Below are 22293 nucleotides of genomic sequence, written 5' to 3' on the forward strand. Positions count from 1 at the left end.
AGGGGGAGGTATGGGTTACAGGCTTATACCCACAATAGATCAAGACGTTCTTTAAGTCAATAAGAAGAAACAAAAAACTTAGACAAAGGGCTGGTAATAGGTCAAAGCACAAGTCTGATAACCTGAGCTTCATTCCTGGGACTCACATGGTGGAAGGAGAACTGACTCCCCAAAATTGCCCTCTTACCTCACACACACACACACACACACACACACACACACACACAAATATTTTAGAGACTTAGATTGTTTCAAAGAGAAACTAAGAGCCAATAAGTAGAGAAAAGCAATTCACTTCATCAGTAACCAGGAAAGCATCAAACTTATGCATGGTTATGACAGTTGCCACGTTCAAACAACCAGAAGCCTCTTGACTGGGAGAGATGTCACCCATGGCAGAGTATACAAACTGAGTCATCACATCAAGACTAAGATACAGAAGATTGAGAGTCTGTATACAAACTATTGAATTACTCACAGTTCAATAATAAGCTAAACTATCTTGTTTAGACTCTGAAATAGAGAACACATGAAAAATAACAAGAATGAAATGTCTTCCAAGGTAGGGTAGTGATTACTTTTGGAAGCAGAATACAGTTTCTGCCAGGAAAAGCACATAAAGCTGTGGAAATCCCATGATTTGAACTGTGATGGATTCCAGTGGTATCTTGTGGGTAATTTAAATGAAATTAAAAATATTTTTATGCATCTGTATGCATCTTTCCATATTTTTCATTCTTGAGGAAATTTACCAATTCCTTGGATGAACTGTAGGGAGCAAACATCTGCTCAAGAAAAGTAGTCTTACTTAGTCTAGCCCCTGATTGCCTATTACAGCCAATTTTGATTACTCTGACTCTCCAGACTGTCAATAAAATTTACCTTGAATCAGGGGCAGAAACAGTGATTAGCTGGCCAGAATTAGCCATAGAGAAGCTAGCAATTTTTGAAAATCATTTAGAGTTTATAATCAATCTCTCCTGACTTGGATTTTCTGTGGTTGAATTTTCTGTAAATCTATCTTATCCTAAATAATTAATAGACTCTCCTCTTTGTATTTTTTCAGGAGTAATTGATAATTCCCAACAAGACAAAATTTTCTTTACTTCATCAAACATTTTTTTCTAAAGTATTTGCATCTGAATCAGCCAGTAATACATCATCAATATAATAATAAATTATAGATTGAGGAAACTGTTTACAAATTAGTTCTAATGGCTGTTATACAAAATATTGAAATAAGGTGGAGCTGTTTAGCATTCTTTGTGGAAGAGTTTTCCAATGGTACATTTTAACAGGCTAGAATTATTATAAGTAGGCATTGTAAAGGCAAAATTTTTTCTATCCTGTTCTTGTAAAGATACTGTGAAAATAAAGCAGTTTTTAAAATCAATCAGTATAATAGACCATCTCTTATGTAATAAAAAAGGCAAGGGAACTCCAGGCTTTAAAGATCCCATTGACTGAATCACCACTTAAATCTGATAACATTCTCCATTTTCCAGATTTCTTTTTAATTACAAATATAAGAAAATTTTAAGGATTGGTCAGTTTTTCAATATGTCAAGCATTTAACTGATCCTGTACCAGCTGTTTTAGTGCCTGTAATTTTTTTGATGTCAGAGGCCATTGTTCCACCCACACAGGTTTGTCAGTTAACCATTTTAAAGGTAGAGCTGTTGGTGCTTTTGAAAGATCAGCAGCTGTTGTGCCCTGCTCATGTACAACCTGAACAGTCTGTGGCTGTTCTCCATAATACATTTTAATATTTCTCTCAGAAACATTCTTTATTTTATGATTTGTTTCTGATATTGGAGGAATGTTAATCTGTGTTTTCCATTATTGCAACAAATCACGTCCTCATAAATTCATTGATATATTAGCCACATATGATTTCAATTTTTCCATATTTCTGGTCCTATACACTCGACCCATCTTTCACTTTGATTTAACTGAGATAAAGTTCCAATCCCTAGAAGTTGATCATTTACTTCCTGAAGAGGCCAATTGGATGCAAAGATTTTGGTGAAATTACTGTTATATCTGCACCTGTGTCTATGAAACCCTCAATTTCAATGCCATTTATTTTTAGTTTTAGTTCTTTTATGGCAGTTTGCCAAAATACTTGTTTTATGGTCTCTCCTGAGCTTTTTGTTGTCTCTACTGAAGCTGTTCTGTCTTTGTTCACATCCAGAGCAGTGTGGTTTTTAACAACAGGTATTAAGTTTTTTAATTGCTCTGTGGATGAGTTTCTCCAATGCTGATAGGGAATGACTGAACCAAATTTGATGAAGGGGCTCTCTGGATGCCCCTCAGGGCATTTCCCAATAGCAAAGTGTTATCTTGCTTGTCCCTTGTTGATCTGCATTCATTAGTCCAATGCTGGCCTTTGTTACACTTCCTGTTTGAATTATCTCTAGAAAAAAATGTTTCTAGGAACATTTTACCTATAATACCTTTTCAAATGACATTGTTTACACAATTAAAACATCTGACATTTTGATTTTTCTTGAAATTTTTAGAAATCATTTCTCCTATCTAAGTATCATCATAAGTGTGAGATCCAATATCAGCTGTATTTTGGGTCCATTTATCTATGGGTACTGATCTTGCCTTTAAGGGCCTAATAACCCTTTTGCATTGTGAATTAGGATTTTCAAAATCCAAATATTCAATTAATATTTGTCTAACTTCTGAATATGGCATAGAGCCAAGGTGTTATCATCAAATGTAAACTGTCTTTGGAAATCAAAATACTCTCATCAAGAAGCTGGTCTTGGGAAATTTCAGTACCTCTAGCCCTACTTTGTTGTTCTGTGATCTTAGCTTCCTCTCTCCACCATGTTTTCTACTGTAATTGAGGACCAATATTGCTGTAGCTAAATCTTTCCAGTTTGGGGGACTAATTCTGTTCTGAGTTGCCAATGAATTTAACATCTGCTTCACAAAAGGTGAATGCATACCATATGAAATGACTCCCTTAAATCTATTCAAGTCTAACATTGAAACAGAATCCCAGTTAACTTCAGCATTGCATTGGGGGTGCCTATTATCTGGTGGTTGCTCTTGTGTGGCAACTGGATAAATTAAGGTTGGTTTTCTAATAACCTTAGACCACTCCTCTTCAGTTTCATAATGCAATGGTGCAGTACATTCTGCTCTGTCTATGTCTGAGTATTTTTCTTACTTTCATGAGTAGGTCTTTCTAAGGTTTTTATTTTATCAGTAGTTAAGTCTTTCTAAAGTTTGTATCATATCAACAGTAAGTCCTTCTAAGACTTGTATCCTATCTGTCAAATTTTTAATATTTTTATTAGTAAGTTTTCTAAAGCTTGTATCTTATCAATAGTAGTCTTTCTAAGACTTGTATTTTATCAGTAAAATTTTCATATTTGGCACAATTATCAAACCACTTTTTAAGGATAAAATATGAATTACCAAACTGATAATAATTACAATCACCATTATGCCAATATCAGCTAAGTGGTTCATCTTCTCATTTATTTTTTCCATTTGTAAGCCACCCATAGTAACACTATACAGAATCATAACTCCCTACACTGTGATATTCCCGATTCTTAACATGGGAAATATTTTTCTTTTAATATTATTTAACTCTCTCTTTAAGAACTTCCCAAGGGTCTCACAAAATCTGCTGACTTCTAAGTTTTCCCACAGCAACAGCACCACTGGGGCTCAAGACCCACATTTTCCAAGCACAAGCCTACTTTTCAGAGTCCTGGGAATGGCTCTTGGAGAGGCCCAGACAGTAACTGTGGTGGTGCCAGCTGGCATGACTTCTCCATTTGTGTAGTCATGTCATGCATTGGAGCACCAAATGCAGTTTTTCTGATGGCTTAGCAGCTGCACTATACATCTACTGATATTTTAATTATCATCTGCAGTCCCATGGCCACTCAATCAATGCCCTATTAGTCACTCAGGCCACTGGTATGGGACCATGGTCTGTATTCTGTCAATTATATTTTAAATAAATGTTGATTGGCCAGTAGCCAGGCAGGAAGTATAGGCGGGACAACCAGACAGGAAGTAGAGGCAGGTCAATGAGAACAGGAGAATCCTGGAAAGGAGGAAGCCGATTCCTCAGCAGTCCTTGCCCAGCCACAGAAGAGACAAGATGTGACTGCCTCACTGAAAAAGGTACTGAGCCATGTGGCTAACATAGACAAGAATAATGGGCTTAATATAAGTTATAAGAGTTAATAAGAAACCTAAGCTGACAGGCCAATCAGTTTAGAGTCAATGTAGACCTCTGTGTGATTTCTTTGGGACTTAACAATTGCAGGAACCGGGGTAGAACAGAAACTCCCGACAACAAATGGTGCCCAACGTAGGGCGACTGCATCCACATAAAACCTGACAGAGCTTGGGAAATAATTCTAGATGGAAAAGAATAGAGGTAAGCGTGTTTTATTGCTAGCAGCATTTTCTCAGATGGGCTCAGCTTGCTAGAGGCAAGTGCTTTCATTTAAGAGAGGCTTCCTGACTCAGATTTAGCTGCAAAACCTTGCAGCTCTTTAAAGAAGTCCTGCCACAAAACACTTAAATGGTGCTGATAAAAAGTTGACTGCATGCTTTCTGTTGGTGGCAGGGACCTTGAAATGCCATAGAGTTGTGGCAATAAACATGGCTCTGGCCAGTACCTCAGCCATGAGGCTGGAATCTCAGAAAGCTAAGGAATGGACTGGATCCAGCTGTCAAAACCATGGCTTTAATCCTCTCCATATTGTTCACATGGTCAGAAAAAGAGAGAGAGATATACAGTAAAGAGAGATTCAAAGATAAAGAAAACCTCTACATGGTTTACAGTGTGTTAAAAATATTTGCAAGCTTGGGAGAGTAAAGAAACAGGTTGAAGTCCTTAAAATAAAAAATAAAGAGAGTAGTTGGGTTTGGCGGTACACACCTTTAATCCCAACACTTGGGAAACAGAGGCAGGCAGACCTCTGTGAATTCAAGGTGTGGTGGTACACACCTTTAATCCCAGCACTTGGGAGGCAGAAATGGGTGGATCTCTGTGAGTGCAAGGACAGCCTGGTCTACAGAGTGAGTTTCAGGACAAAGATACACAGAAAACCCTGTCTCAAAAAGCCAAAAATTAAAGTAAAAACAAAGGAAATGGAGGTTAAAATAAAGCCACATAAAGATGGAAAATACATAGAGAATCTGGATACTGTATGTTATTGTTCTCTTTGAATTGTTTAAATGCTCAGGAAGAAGCAACAGCTGCTAAAAGATATTGGCTTATAAACACTGCTGAATTAATCAAAGAAAGTTATTTTGAAAATACCTTGACTTCAAAATTGAAGTCAAAAGATATGTTACTTTGGAAAAGAGGTTTTGTTTTTGTTTCCACAGGAAATGAGAGGCTGTGGATTCATTCCGAGTTAAGAAAAATCAGGTTTGATCAAGGAAGACCACCTGAGAAATCTCTGGTAGGAACAGATGGCCCAGATGTCAGAGTTCTACATCCAAAACAGATTCAAGATGCTGCCTGGGATGATCAAGCCTCACAGGATACTCCAGTCAGGACTTGATCATAATTCTAAATTTTCTTTAGGTCCCCATAAGATTATCAGTGCTCCCAACTAGAAGGAAGTAGCCTAGAATACTATGCCCACATTCCCAAAAAATGGACTATGGATGTTCTTGTTTTTTTTTTTTTTAAAAAAAAAAGAGGGGGAAGTGGTGTGGGACCATGGTCTGTATTCTGTCAATTATATTTAAAATAAACACTGGCAGGAAGTATAGGTGGACAACCAGACAGGAAGTAGAGGTGGGTCAATAAGAACAGGAGAATTCTGGGAAGAAGGAAGCAAGATGTGACTACCTCACTGAAAAAAGTACTGAGCCATGTGGCTAACACAGATAAGAATAATGGGCTATATAAGTTATAAGAGTTAATAAGAAGCCTGAGCTGATGGGCCAATCAGTTTAGAGTTAATGTAGACCTCTGTGTGATTCCTTTGGGACTTAACAATTGTGGGAACTGGGCAGGACAGAAACCCCCGACAACAGGCCACAGCCTTGCAGAGCTTCTGGTTCCAAGGCCTGGTTTATGAAGGTTTAAGTTAAGTCTCTCTCATTCTATTTACCAATAAAGACTTGGAAGTCAGATGGTGGGGTGAAAACCTGCTAGATCAGAGAAACTGAGAAATGACCAGCTGACCTTCATTTTTGGCTGGAGATATCACAAAAGACATGTCTCCCCTCATCCCAGAACCAAAAGTAAGCTTAAACTCTAGCCCCCACCCTTTTGTTTCTGTGCATCTTCTCTATTCAAAATGCTAGCTTTTCTATGACTGATTCCAGTCAGCTGGTTGCTGGCTCTGCCCCTTGATTCAAGGTAAACTTTATTGTCAGTCTTGGGAGTGTCAGAGTGTAATCAAAATATCCTACAAAAATGGCACTCTGAAACCCCCCCCCCCAGACACACACACATACACATTAGGTGCGATGCTTGTCCTCCCTACATGAGTACATGTCTTAGTCACTGTTCTTTTGCTGTGAAGATCATGATCAAGCAAATCTTACAAAAGAAAGCATTTAATTTTATTTTTCAAGACAGGTTTTCTCTGTGTAGTCCTGGCTGTCCTGGAACCACTATGTAGACTGGGCTGGACTTGAACTCAGAGATTTGCCTGCCTCTGCCTCCCAAGTGCTAGGATTAAAGACTGAACAACTATTGCCTAGCTGAGAGTTCTAGTCTTGATCCACAAGCCAAGTTGAGAGACACTGGGTGGGGCATGGGTTTTTAAAATCTCAAAGCCCAGTGACACACTTCCCTCAACAAGGCCATAACTTGTAATACTTCTAATCCATTAAAATAGTTCCACTACCTGATGACTAAGCATTTAAATATATGAACCTATTGGGGTAATTTTTATTCAAACCACCATATTCCCCTTCCTGGTTCTCAAAGGTTTGTAGCTATATCATAATTCAAAAATCTTTTCAGTCCACCTTCAAAATTCCCCATAGTCTATTATAATCTCAACACTGTTTAAAAGTCCAAAATTCAAAGTCTCTTAGACTCATGGAAATTTCTTAAATGTAACCCTCTATAAAATAAAAATAGAAAAGCAGATCACATACTTCCAATATACAATGGCACAGAATATACATTAGCATTCCAAAAGAGAGGAAAATGAGCACAGTAAGGAAACACTGGACCAGAGCAAGACCAGTAGCACAAACTACGAATTCTGCATCTCCATGTTTGATGTCAAAGGGCTCTTCAGATATCCAACTTCTTTTAGTTTTGTTGATTATGACGTACTTCTGTCTCTTAGGCAGGTTCCACACCCAGTCCACAACTCAGTTTAGCTGGTATTCTGGTGTAGAAAGTCCTTCTGTCTATGTGTTGCTTTTATTGGTTAATGAATAAAGAAACTGTTTCTGCCAGTGACTTAGCAAAATAGAGCTAGGTGGGGAAAGCTACACTGAATGCTGGGAAAAAGAAGGCAGAGCCAGTGAGATGCCATGGAGCCACAAGAGGAGAAAGATGCAAGCTGTTAGCTGGAACCCTGCTGGTAGGCCACAAACCTCATGGTAAAATATAATAGAAATAGGTTAATTTGATATGTAAGAGCTTGCTAGAAATATGCTAGAGTCATTGGCCAAGCAGTGTTTTAAATAATATAGTTTCTGTGTGATTATTTCAGGTCCCACGTAGCTGGGAGATGAACTAGCAGCCTCTTACAACAGATTGGCACCCAGGATAATGGGCATTGAAGAGGCTCTTTATGGAGTTGGTTAACCATGTGGGCAAGAAACTGCTCTTCCCTGGACTGCTTGATGATGTTTTGCTATATGAACTGGACATGCAGGACCCACAGAGAAATGACGGCTGAAGTTGCCTAAAGAAGGTGAGACAATTCTTCTGGGTTCCTGTTTCATGAAAGAGTCTGCCAGACATTCTGCAGTACATAGAAGAAAGTGACTGACAAACTGCCAATATAGGCCGAACTGTCTTTAAAATTTCCTGCTTCATGGAAAAGTCTGCTGGAATCTATGGGCCTGTAGACTGAAGAGGGATACACCAATGATACAGAAGAACTTTGGGTGACCATCCAGGCAACGAGATGTCTCTGTCAATTCTAGAGTTCTGGAAGTTGCTTACAATGCATTTTCTGTTTACTTAGGTAATATATCCTTCTGGAGTCTTTGATGGAGTTGAAGAATAGATAGTTATAATTTTCCTTAGTTATGATAAAAGATAAAATAGATATAAATGTTGTAACTGTAATTCTTGTTTGATACCTGTTTTGTTATATGTAATTTTACTATGTTAAAGTTAAAACCTTCCTTTTTATTTAAACAGAAAAGGGAGGTGATGTGTGATTCCCCTCTGTATGTGGTTGATACCATTGGTTAATAAAGAAATCTATCTTGGCCTGTGATGGGATAGAGTAGAGCTAGGCATGGAAAACTAAACTGAATTCTGGAAGAAAGAAGGTGGAGTTAGCAGATGCCATGTAGCCGCTGTTGGGAGCAGATGCACTGGAACTTTGCCTGGAAAGCCACAGCCACATGTCTATACACAGATTAACAGAAATGGGTTAATTTAAGATTAGTTAACCAGAAATATGCTTAAGCTATTGGCCAAACCATCTTGCAAATAATATAGTTTCTGTGTGGTTACTTCAGGGCTGAGCAGCCAGGAACAAACAGTCTCCTACAACAGTATCCCATGACTCTGGCATCTCCAACATCTTGTGGTCTCTAACACAATTCAGGCTTCACCTTCACAGGGTCAATAAATGGCCTCTATGAAGGGACTGCCCTGAAACACATCTGGCCTCAGTGGCTTTCCTTAGCTATACAGGGAGATTCCACAACCTCTTCTTGTATCCTTGAATCTAAAGCCAGAAATGCATGGCTGTGGCTGAAGCTGCCAAGTTCTGCTGCTTACTGGGACTGGAACTTGCCCCCTTGCTCAATTACATTTGCATCAGCTTTCTTGTGGGGGTCAAATTATGCAGGCCCATATTCCACATTGTCTGGCGGTCAGAGAATCTGAGCAACTTATAAGGCACAATTTACACTTTCCACACAAGAGGTAGTTGCCTAGCTCTTTGATAGCAAAACAACCTGACACCATCCTAACAACTGGAATATGCTAATGTTGTTCTGCTCCTTCTATTGTAAATTATGAGGTCACCTGGGGAAGTGGTGTCTTTCAATCTACATGATAAAATAGGCATAGGCAAGGACATGATCTAAGTCACCCTCCCCACCTAGGAGACAATGCTAATGAAGTTTGTGTTACCTGCCCCCCCATCAGTTTACCTTGATATAAAAGCTGTTTGTAAAATAAATGCAGGTGATTTCAGGACTTCAGATTTCAGGATGCGAATGATCTCTGAAACTCCCCTCCCAATACTGCCGTGTGAATTGTGTCTTCATTTATTCCCACACCTCCACTCTGGTACAAGAAATGATTTATGTCTGGGCTGGTCCCTGACACTTCCTGATGTTGATGGTTTCCTTCACAGCTTAAGCTGTTCTTTAATTCCTTTTTATAAATTGGAAACTGAGCTGTATGGGGTTTTGCCCTGAGGTCACTCCTCCCTTTATTTCATTTAATTTCAGGTTTTTCTTTAAGCTCTTTAACTCCTTGAGCACAGGAATTGGCTCCAACATCACGTTTTTTGATGTTCTTTTTATCCTCACACTGTACAGTTTATATTTCTCTTTGCCCAGCTTGCTCCTTTTCATTATAAATCTGTATAAGAGTGATTACTAGCTAGGTGGTGGTGACACATGCCTTTAATCCCAGCACTGGGGAGGCAGAGTCATGCAGATCTCTGCCAGTTCAAGGCCAGCCTGGTCTACAGAGTGAGTTCCAGGATAGGCAGGTCTGTTACACATAGGCTACAAGCCTATGGGAGCCAGGGAATGGAATGTAGATAATAACCACATGATATAGTGTCAATATTAGGCTGTCTTGAAATCTCTACTGCCAATGCCAATAATCCAAAACTCTTCAATTTAGCCTTATGCAGATTTTTTAGGACAAGAGCAAAAAGAAGCCACATTCTTTACCAAAATATCCCAAGAATGATCTCTGTTAAGTTGGGAGCGTAGCCCCCAATCCCTGGCCTGGGAGTTGCTTTGTTCTGGACTCCAAATCCCAGCATGCCAAACCACTCCCACAGGGTATTTAAGTGGGCTCCCAGAGGAGAAACACATGGTTCCCCATTTGCATGAGCTCCCCGCTGCCCTGTCTCCACCCCCATGCACCTGAGAGTGTCTTACTTAATAAAACTATAGGCATTTTGATTTGGTTTGATTCGACCTCATTGGATTTCTTGTGCTGACGGAACTGCTCTTTTTCTTATCAATCTCTAGGCCACTTGCTAATATTCTTCCCCTGTGAAATCTGGAGCTCAGTTGTTACAATTTGCATGGCTCTCACCACTGCTGTATCCCATGCTCCTATTAGAGTGGGCCATTAAACCCTGCTGAAAGCATTCAACCACTTTTCTAGTCCAAAATCTTCCATATTCTTCCAAACAAACAGCATGGTCAGGCCTGTCACATAATACCCCAGTCCTTGGCACCAACTTCTTAGACACTGTTCTATTGCTGTGAAGAGACACCATGACCAATGCAAACCTTATATAAGAAAGCATTTAATTGGGTGCTTGCTTACAATTTCAGAGGTTAGACTATTACTATCATGGTAAAGAGTATGGTAGCACGCAGGCAGACATGGTGCTGGAGAAGTAGCTAACAATTCTACATTCTGATCCATAGGCCAAGAGAGACACTGGGCTTGGCATGAGATTTTGAAACCTCAAAGACCACTCCCAGAGACATGCTTCCTCTAACAAGACCATACTTCCTAAACCTTCTAATTTTTTCCAATAGTGCCACTTCCTGGTAACTAAGGTTCAAATATGTAAGCCTATTAGAATCATTCTTATTAAAACCACTACAGTGCAATAGATGTCAATGGGTTGTAAACCCTTCAACACGTGGTCTTCCCCTTCAGGAGTCCAGGAGAAGGATGAACAGTATCCACAATACTCTAGGGCCAAATAGGGTAGGGAAGAAAATGAGAATCTAATAGGAACAATGACAATTACAGATTTTGAAATAATAGCTTACCCCAAGGAGTGCTGAAGTCCTCTCCATTTCTTCTTTGTCAACTGGAATCTTATGGTTTTCCATCACTGAGTCAAAATCAAAAGCAGATCATATTTTCATTGCATTAATCAATCCTTTTCAGTAGACTGAAGAGCCCTACTCTCTGATGACCTAATGATAGCAATGCTCATTGACTCAGGCCCCACTGTAAGTCAACTGCTGTTCTGTGAGGTAACAGAAGCATAGAAAGAACTGGATTGCTGGGGATACAGTTTAGTGACAGAGTACTTGCCCAGCACAAGCCAGGTTCTGGGTTCAGTCACAAGGTAGGAAGGATGTTGGACTGCACTGGTTCCAGCCTGGCCCTTTGCATATTCTAGATAGAAAATGACTCCTAGCCCTGTAGCAAGACCTGGTCAGAGGCGAAGATGGGCAAATCCCTGGAGGGCGCCTAAAGGAAGTATCTCTTAAAGGAGAAAGAAGCACAGAGCTGGAGGACTAGCCTGAAATTGAGATAACACAGGTGGGTAAATGTCAGTGAGACCCTCTTCTGGCTAGACAGAACAGGAGGGTCTCCATGGCTGGATGCCAGGCCTTCAAGTCCTTCCAGACCAGGAGGTGATGTAGCCCAAACCATCTTGTTGCAGAACAGAAAATATGATAGCAGCCTCTTTGGATGAAACACAGTGCCCATTCCATTAAAGGATAGAGAAGAGTCATTCTTAAACAATGTAAAGATTCTCCAGAAAGATGATTATACTTTGTTTTTATGGTAACTCACCTGCCAAAATTGGTATCAAAGGAATCTCCAAAGTACAAAATAGTTGCCATAAGCCATAAGCCTGTTTCATGGAAGAGATAATATCAATATGGCTTCAAATTATTATCTGCATTTTGCTGAAAAGCTACTTGACTTTGTTATGTTAGGATTAGAGTGACCCATGTCTAAAGTGGCTCCTCCTACTATCTTCATTCTTTTTTAATTTATTTATTTTTACTTCATGTGCATTAGCGTTTTACCTTGCTGGCTATAGGTCTGTGAGAGTGCTGGATTCCATGGAATTGAAGTTATGGACAGTTGTGAACTACCATGTGGGTACTGGAATTGAGCCACAGGTCCTCTGGAAGAGCTGCCAAGTGCTCTTAACTGCTGAGCCACCTCTCCAGACCCTCCATTCTTTTTTTAAATAAAACTTTTATTTCTAGTACAGAGAATATTTTATTACTCTAAACATCTGGTAGAGATATTCTGAAATTTCACAAGATCTTTGTTTTCTTACTTTGAGGAGTATTTGCATGATTTTAGTCTTCCATTTTAACTACAGAATGGTTCACTGAATTCCAATAATTTTACCTAGTCTTCATCAATCTTGTATTGACTCTACAGACTAGTCAGAAATGTTGGAATCATTATATTAGGCCACCTGTTTTAAGAGTATGAAATCTGTCTACAGCAATCACTGGGTTGAGTTTCCGGAGACCAATCTAAGAGAGGGAGGAACAATAATATCAGCAAAGGGGTCAAGACCATTGTGATGATACTCACAGAAACAGCTGACTTGAGCTAGTGAGCGCTCGCTGACTCTGGATTGATAGCGGGGGAACCTGCATAGGACCAAACTAGGACAGCTGTGAGACTTGGGCAGTCTGTGGGGCCAACGGCAGTGGAACCAGGAATTTGCCCTAGTGCTTGAACTGGTGTCTTGGAGCACATTCTCTTTGGAGAGACACCTTGCTCAGCCTAGATATAGGAGGGAGGGCCTTGGTCCTGTCTTGAAGTGATGTGTCAGACTTTGTTGACTCCCCCATGGGAAGCCTTACCCTTTCTGATAAGAGGACTGTGGTGGGGGAGGGGAAGGAATGAGAAAGGGGCTAGCTATGTAAAATGAGAAACAATTGTATTAAAAATATTCTTGAGGCCAGGCGGTGGTGGCGCACGCCTTTAATCCCAGCACTTGGGAGGCAGAGGCAGGCGGATCTCTGTGAGTTCGAGACCAGCCTGGTCTACAAGAGCTAGTTCCAGGACAGGCTCCAAAACCACAGAGAAACCCTGTCTCGAAAAACCAAAAAAAAAAAAAAAAAAAAATATTCTTGAGCCGGGCGGTGGTGGCGCACGCCTTTAATCCCAGCACTCGGGAGGCAGAGGCAGGCGGATCTCTGGGAGTTCGAGGCCAACCTGGTCTACAAGAGCTAGTTCCAGGACAGGCACCAAAGCTACAGAGAAACCCTGTCTCGAAAAAACCAAAAAAAAAAAAAAAAAAAAAAAAAAAAAAAAAAATTCTTACATCAAAAAAGCGTAAAATCCTTCCTCTTTTATTCATATCACCTTCCATGTTATTTATTTATAGGTCCTTATTTATACACACGGTGTCATGTAGTTCAATCTGGACTCAAACTCTCTATGTAGATGAGGTTGCCACTGAACTTCTTCCTGCCTCCACTTCAACTTGGATTACAGGCCATGTCTACCACACCTGATTTTTCACAATGCTTACTGAAGTTTTTCTTATGTTCACTCTTTTCTGCTGTCATCTTAGAGGGCTGGCCTCATCTTCTAGTTCCCCTCAACTTATCTGTCTGTCCCTGCACCCTAAGGTAGGCTGCTCCTCCTCCTCTCCAGGACATATCACTTGGGCTCCACCTCAGCCCTTAAGACAGTTTCTTGTTTGGGCATATGCCTTATGGCAGAGGAAGAGAGAAATAGCTTTCATTAGAGCCCAGGAATGGAAAAGTCTCCAGCTATAGCTGTCCTTGGAAGCATCTCATCTTGCCAGTCTCCTTCACCTCTGCCTCAGGACATAGTCTCTTTTCCTTCAGGTCTCAGTTGTTCCTCCATTGACTACAGCTTCCCAATAAAAACCTAACTGAAACAAGTTGGGTCTGTCTTGCTGCTAACAAAAGTAAACTTTGGGCATCCAAAACACTCTAGTTATTTGTGACGCTTTGAAACAATTGTTTTCAATATACAGAACACATTTTAAAACCGTAGGAATTACCATTTTAGTCTTTCCTTTTCTGAATGAGGCACAGACTAATTTGGCATTAGGAAATCATCTCATGTCATATTGAAAACTTAAGTGTGAGTGTGGGTACAAATGAAAATACAGGTCTTATATAGCCAGAAATTACAGTATAAAAAAAATGTGTTACCCTCAGCTTGGAACAGAGATCCATCGTGAGGTTGTAGAGTATCCTCAAGTTCACGCACGCATTCTGATTCTTTAAAAATGAATATGTTAAAATTCAGATGAACATGGCAGCAATTCTCATCATAGTCTGGAAACTGATATCACCTACACAAGTGTTTCTGGTGACATGGTAGGATGCTCCTGACAAGGTCCCTAACAGAAAAGTACCTCTGTTGTGCAAGTTAAGCTGTCCACAGGGAGATACTTTCCCAGCCCAGCATTTCTTTCTTCATTATAAAGATAGAAAAAGAGAGCTCCCAATGCCTGCTGTAATGATTATATGATTTCCAGAGCCAGGACAAGAGTTCTTAGATCCCACAGCCTCTCTTCTCTGCTCTGTCACACAGCACCACTTCATGGGTGCTACATTCCACACTAACCTATCCATTAATACCCTAGGACAGGTATAAATAGAAAAACCCTGAGACATCATAAACATTTTCAAAGGACAGAGAGGGGAGATGGAATAAAAGACAGACCCTCAACAAACAATCCGTGTCCTTCCTAACGGGATCTTCCATGACCTTCCACTCAATATCCAACTCTACCAAAGAGCCCCAAACTCTGAACTGCTCAGATTTATCTCTGCTAAATCCTCACATTAGAAGAAACTCAAAGTATGTGGCTACTGGTTGGATATATGCCAGCATGCTTCTTCAGTCATTTCCTCATCTTGGTTCTCCCATCAATAACTCAGGAGTTATGAGGCAGAGGACCACATCTATGCCGCAACCTAGAACAATCCCACATGGTTTCCTGCAGCTTTCTCAACTCCAAAGTGATCGATCATATTTTTTTTTTTTTGCTTTTGTTTTTGTTTTGTTTTTTTGAGACAGGGTTTCTCTATAGCATTGGAGCCTGTTCTGTAACTCACTCTAGACCAGGCTGAACTCGAACTCACAGAGATCTGCCTGTCTCTGTCTCCTGAGTGCTGGGATTAAAAATGTGTGCCACCCCCGCCCAGTTTATAAACTACCTTTTGAATCAAGCTCGACAGGCCTGTTTCTTGGCATAATACAGCCCCCTTTCTCCTTTCCAAACTGCCCTGTTGTCCCCTCTAAGGAGCTAATCTTCTAGAAGGTCTTGCCGTTCCCATGCCATTCTTCTATCTGAGGTCCCTTCCATTCTGAGCAACTCAAATCACTTCTTCAGAGCAGTACAGAAGCAGATCCCGTAGACTAAAGGCCCAGTTTCCATCTCTAGCTTTCATGCACTACAAGGCTCTGCACAGATACATCTCACCAACAATGATGATTGGGATGCCTCTTACCCTCATGAGGCAAGACAAAGAAAGGGGCCTCAGGAACAGAGAACAGAAGATCTGGAGCTGACTCAACAGCCACCCTAAGTATCTGGTCCAGCATTAGAAGAATACACCCTCTACAGCTGATTTCAATCCCATGTAGCTATCTTACCTTGAATCATATGTGGAAATGGTAAGAAGAAACTAGACTTAAAGTCATAAATCCAAACTGAACCACGGTATCAACTGTACTTCGGGCAAGATGAGTGCACATCTAGTATACTCATCTGTGAACTGGGACTGATAATACTGAAGTGGACAATTTCTTGCAGTCATATTTCACCTTCTGTTTAGGGAATCTTTGCCTGGTGGAGTAGGATTCTAACCACTAGTGAGGGAAGAGGTTCACTTTACAAGTGCTAAAACTACATTGCCACTGCTCCCAGACTGCCAAGGTCAAAGATTCTTACAAGAATTGTATCTTCTCTGACTCTGCAATCTATTTATTTCATGACCTTCTGGTATACCTCTTTTTAAATTCATGGATACAGTATTTCTGTTTCTGGTATTTACAGTCTATCCCTGTGGGACACAGACCCTTGCTCTACACATGATAGTTAAGAGGATGAAGGGCAGGGTGTGCAGGCTCTTACATCTGTGCCTCTGGCCATCTGAATGCTCACCTGCAGTGTTCCACCATGGTTCTGGCTGTAACCACACTGCCCCCTTATACCTCTCCTTCAGGAAAGGTAGCTCCTGGAGACCAGGGGCCTGGGGAAAATTCACCTCATCCTTTCTATGTTGACTGAGATGGCTGTCACAGAAGTCAGCCAATAAGAACTTGTCACCAGAGCTACAGATTTTCAAAAGGACAGTTCTCTGCTCACAGAGGTGCTACTGACCCTGGAGAATCTATCGAATTACACTGCAAGTGAGCCTTCCCGGATATCTTCACACTTTATTCACTGACCTCTACCAAAAACACCTCAGCCAAAAAATATTTGGATGGGACAAATGAGATGAAATGGGGGCTAGCAATAGACTTGATACTATTAGGTTATTTATGAAGTAAACAGTCAGGGTTGCACTAAGGTAGATAGAACCTCATCTTAAATATCTTACCACAATATTTCTTGAGGTATCACCAAATGTGCTGCTTGGTTTAACTATGATGGACTTTCCTAGGTATTTTGCAACTAAGTCTTCAAATGAAAGTGCAGTGTCACTAGGATCTATGAGCCATGCAGCAACTCTGGGATCTAGTCCTACAAAACCTGCAACTGCAGAGGAAAAGGTCATTTAGTATTCCCTCAAACCACAAACAATTATTGCTTTCCCATATTTATACTAAGCAGAATGTTTTCCAAATAAGAAACACAAATGACTGAGAAACACTTATAGAAATGTTCAACATCCTTAGCCATTACAGAAACGCAAATTAAAACTCCTTTGAGATTTCATCTTATCCAAGTCAGAATGTCCAATATCAATAAAGCAAATGAGAGCATATGCTGGAAAGGGTCCCGGCAAAAGAGAACACTTAATTGTTGCTGTGGGTGCACAAATTGTACAGCCACTGTGGAAATAAATAAGTGGGAAGTTTCCTCAGGAAGCTGGGAAGAGATCTACCTCAAGATCCAGTTATGCTACTCCTGGGCATACACCCAAAGGACTCTACATTTTACTACAGAGATATTTGCTCAATCATGTTCACTGCTGGTCTATTCCTAATAGCCAGAAATGGGAAATAACCCAGATGTCCATCAACTGATAGATGGATAATGAAAGTGTGTTATAGTCACACAATGGAATATTATTCAGCTGTTAAGAAAAAAGATTTTTTTTCTACAAGTAAATGGATGGAACTAGAGAAAAAAAATCCTGAGTGAGGTAACCCAGACCCAAAATAGATAACTATTACATGTTTCTCTTATATGTGAATATTAAACTTTAAAGCCTTTGATATGTGTTCTAAATTTAAATAACCACAGAGGTTAGGTACCTAGTAAGGGACCAGGGGATGGAGAAGATCTTCCAAGCAAGGTAAAATAGAATATAGTATTATGTGGAGACAGAGGGGAAGCTAGAGCAGAAGTATTAAATGGGAAGGAGGATGGGAGATCAGGGTAAAGGAGGAAATATGAGAGGGACAACTAACAATAAATGCCTCTGAAAAGCCACAGAGAAACCTACCACCATAGAAGCTTTCTCTCTCTCTCTCTCTCTCTCTCTCTCTCTCTCTCTCTCTCTCTCTCTCTCTCTCTCTCTCTCTCTCTCTCTCTCTCTCTGGAATCATCATATAATGGGGGAGACAATGTCCCAACTAGCCAACTAGATTTCTTTTTCTTTTTTTACAAGATGGGGTTTCTCTGTGTAACAGCTCTGGCTGTCCTGGAATTCACTTTGTAGGTCAGGCTGGCCTCACACTCACAGAGCTCTGTCCTGCTTCTGCCTCCCACGTGCTGGGATTACGGATGTGCACTACTACTGCCCAATAACCCGCCCATAAGCTGTTCTGGTACAATAGTGGCACAAAAGTTATGAGAGTAACCAACCACTTTTTATTGGATTTAAGGCCCATCCCATGAGATGGAACCCAACCTGACACTGATAAAGTGCCAACCACTGGAAACTGGATAGGCCACGGGACTAGTGGGAAACCTATTATTCTGCTAAAGGAACATGGCAATAAAATGACTCCTAATAGCATATCGATATATCCATAGATCACTCTCTCACTAAACACTACTCAGAGAAGCGTCTTTATGCAACAGATGGGAATTATCAGAGAGAGCCACAATTGGACAATGTGCAGAGAATGAGAGACTTTGGGGCACTCAGTCCTAAATGGAACATCTTCATCAAGCCCCTCTCCTCAAGGCTCAGGGTCTATCTATGTATAAGAGGAATCAGAAAGACGGGCAGAACCACAGGTGAGGAAAGACTCCAAGGAAACTGTTACAGATACAACTGGACTTACACACACATGAATTCATAGGTTGTGGCAGTATGCACAGGGCTTACACAGCTTCAATCCAGACAGTATCCTAGCACTGAGAAGGGGAAGTGGACACAGGGTTCCATCCTAACCAAGAAGCTGTCTGTAAATGATACCTGCTGGCAAAGGGTGAATCAATTTTCTACAACGGAATGTCACTGGGTAGATCCACCACATTCTAGGGCAAGCCTTATGGGTAAGAGTAATGAGCTAATAAATACAAAGTCCATGTGTTTTTGTAAACTTATTTGTTTCATTTTGTTTTGCAATTTTTTAATCTTATATGTTTTGTTATTATTTTTATTATGTGTTTTTGTGGGAGGTTTTTTGAGAGAGAGAGAGAGAGAGAGAGAGAGAGAGAGAGAGAAAGAACATAAACTGGGTAAGTAAGGCAGTGGGGGAAGATCTTGAGGTGTAACATAATCAAAATATATTATATGAAAAAATCAAATAAAAATAAATAGCCCCCAAAAGGTTAATTTTCCAATGACTAATTTTTTGCTAGCCTATCAAATTACAGAACTAAGTACCCCTATGACTATTATTTCTCAATAATTTTTTTAAAAAAATGTATTAAGTTAGGATGAAAGATTTATACCCTGTAATTAATAGAAAAAACAGTCACACTTAACTATATATATAAAACGTGTTAATATCACATATGTCCTAAATAATTATTTGATTATTGTTATAAAGTCTTGATTTAAATGATTTTTCCAGTCATTTTCAAATTTCTGAGCTAGTGACCTGTCAGGTCTAACTTATCATGGAAAAATATAAGACTTTGTGACCAAGAGGGAAAAAAAAGAATTTCTTTTTTCTTTTTCATATGTATCTGCACGTGTGGTGTGTGTGTGCCTGTTCGTGTGTGTGTGTGTGTGTGCACATGTGAGTATGTGAGTGCATGTGCAGGTGCATATATGTAGAAGTCTGATATATGCTGATGCCAGGAGTCTTCCTCAGGCACTCTCCATCTTATTTGTTTTTTTGTTTGTCTGATTATTTATTTATTGTTTTTTCAAGACAGGGTTTCTCTGTGTAGCTCTGGAGCCTGTTCTGGACTCACTTTGTAGAGCAGGCTGGCCAAACTGACAGAGATCCATCTGTCTCTGCCTCCCTAGTGCTGGGATTAAAGGCGTGCATGCGCCGCCACCACCTGGCTCCATCTTATTTATTGAGGCAAAATCTCTCAGTTGAACCCATAGCCTCAGTATGTCTCTCTAGCTACCCAGCTTGTTCCAGAGGTCCTGTCTCTACCTTCTGAGTATACTGGAATGGTAGACATACCATAACACCTACTCAACATTTACATGGGCACTAGGGACCCTAACTCCAGTCTTCACACTCACACTGTAAGCACTTTATCTGCCGAGCCATCTCTCTAGCCCTCTTCAAGAATATCCATCCACCTTGTGGGAAGTTGGCTCGATACACCCAGGTCCTACATGACTGGCTGATAGGGTAATCACATTAAAGAACTGGAATCCAAGCAGCTGGGAAAGGATAGGGAGTCCAAGCTCACTTGGAACATGAATCTCTCAGTGAAGTCAGAAACTTGGTCCCATGTCCATTTTTCTTTCCCCTCAACTGTCCTCTCCTGACATGGGATTTTTAGACATTATAGGTGATAGGTCTTCTTTTCTACTTTCTCCTCTATCTCCTATCTCCCAGACCACTCATAATGCTTCATCATGGTCAAAAAATCATGCCTCCTTAGTCAAGGAATAAGGGTAGTAGTTAGCTGAACTCACACACTATCCTGTCACTGTATCAAAGTAAGCAGGTAGTAGGCCAGGCAGAATGGTATTTCCTGACATAAGATAGTCCTATGAGACAACTAAAAACAAAAGGTACTGATCTTTAAATAAACTATAATCTTGGATCACATCACACTAAATGTCAGATTGCCTGGCATTCTTAAGTTATTATAATATTCTGAGAGATTTATATTTACCACAGCACTCAGTATCAAGACTTCTCCAGATTATGGCCAAGACAACTGATGTAGACATATTTGGAACTTTCATTTTGGATGCTTGTGCCCTCAGGACAGCAATGTTTGACTTCACATGACACTGTCAGGTAACACTGACTGATCTCTGATGTTCTAAAGGTAAGGGTTCTACAGAAAAATCTTTTGAAAAGACCTTGGGAAATTGGACAGTACCTAATGTTCTGGATGCTAATCCCTGTAAAATTTTGTAACTGACAAACAGAAGTCAGACAAGACAAATCCCTATTTTTAGTTTTTTAGGTCTGTCTATAGTGTTCTCCATAGTGACCATACAGATTTACCTTTTCTTCTCTCCACCATTTATTTCAACCTAATAAGTATGTTTTGTTCTAACACACATATCTTCGATGGTTTATAATATTGACCTTTCTTGACTTGAGGGACTTTGAGCTGCTATATACTTACCCTGAACACTTCCTGCCCTGCACTACAGTCATTATTGTAGTAATGTACATACATAAGTATATCTTATTTAAATATACTAATAGTTAAATAAGCAATAAAACTAACCTACATGTTCACAATGACCATTGTTTAAAATTTTTTTAATCAAACTTTGCTTGATATAATTACTCTGTGGAACAAGTCATTATTTTGAAGATATAAGTAAAGAGAAATAGCCAAATTTCCATCTAGGTGTTTCCATCTCAAGTTCACTTAGGCAGAGGATGAGGGATCCTCTCTACAGAACTAGTCTAGTTAATGAATGAGGAAAATGGACTTGGATGACAGCTCAGTGGCCAAAGTGCTTGCCTTTTGGCCCTGAGAACCAGAGCTCAAATTCTCAGACCCATGTAAATGTCAGATATGTATGGTAGCATGCCTGTAATTCCAGCTTCAGAAGGCAAGAGATGGGATTCCCAGAGTAAGCTGGATAGTAAGACTGTCACATCTGCCAGCTCTGGGTCTGACTGAGACCTTAGTGGATAAGGTAAAAGACCAATCAAAGATAATTCCCAACATCAACTCCAGGTTTCCACATGCATGCATATATGCGTACATGCAGTCCACACATGTATGCTCTATACATTCAAACATACACACATGAAAATGGAAAAAGGAGAAAAATGGAGAAAATATAATGGATTTTGGATCTTGCCAGGTTGCAATTAAGGAACCTAGACAATGACAATCAACAACTTCTACCATCACAATAAAAACAAACAAGAGTGTCACAGGACAAGTGTGGGAGCTGGAATACTGTCAGGATAGCTAGTAATGTGGAAAGATTACTGCTCACACCGGGGAAGGTGATGCAATTGCCTTGAACTTAGGATGCTCATACAATTGAAATATTAGTGCTTAACCCTGTGTTGTTTGATATTTGTTACAAAATTCTAAGGAGCTGGTGGTTTAAAAATGAAGAAAAAATCACTTGGATGTCAAATCTTGATCAGACTGTGGTGAGTAATTTTGTGTGTGTTAGAAATTTATTACAGTAATTTTTCTCAACACTTTATTATGAATATTACAAAACTCAGATAACTTGGGAAAAAAATTACACCTAAAATTCAAGTTTTTTCCCCTACTCTCTCTCTTTATTTTATTTTGTTTTTTATTTTTATTTTTTTTATTTTTGTTTTGTTTTGAGACAGGGTTTCTTTGTAGCCCTGGATGTCCTGGAACTTGCTCTGTAGACCAAGTTGGCCTTGAACTCAGAGACCTGCTGGCCTCTGTTTACCAAGTACCTAGATTAAAGGCATACATCACCATGTCCAGCTACTCCCTACTCTCT

The 22293-nt window shown here is 40.0% G+C and overlaps 1 protein-coding gene across 2 annotated transcripts in view; it reads right to left on the reverse strand.

The window, feature by feature from the left end:
* The window catches only part of Poln (DNA polymerase nu), a 146415-nt gene that overhangs the window by 101311 nt on the left and 22811 nt on the right, over positions 1–22293 (reverse strand). For both annotated transcript variants that reach the window (XM_057772397.1, XM_057772396.1), the window contains exons 6-9: positions 16669–16826; positions 14266–14334; positions 11897–11957; positions 11137–11201 (exon numbers count right to left, since the gene is read on the reverse strand). In XM_057772397.1, coding sequence (XP_057628380.1) covers positions 11137–11201; positions 11897–11957; positions 14266–14334; positions 16669–16826 — 353 coding nt within the window. The remainder of the gene's footprint in view (positions 1–11136; positions 11202–11896; positions 11958–14265; positions 14335–16668; positions 16827–22293) is intronic.

The sequence above is a fragment of the Chionomys nivalis genome, chromosome 6 (genome assembly GCF_950005125.1).
Source record: "Chionomys nivalis chromosome 6, mChiNiv1.1, whole genome shotgun sequence".
Taxonomy (NCBI): domain Eukaryota; kingdom Metazoa; phylum Chordata; class Mammalia; order Rodentia; family Cricetidae; genus Chionomys; species Chionomys nivalis.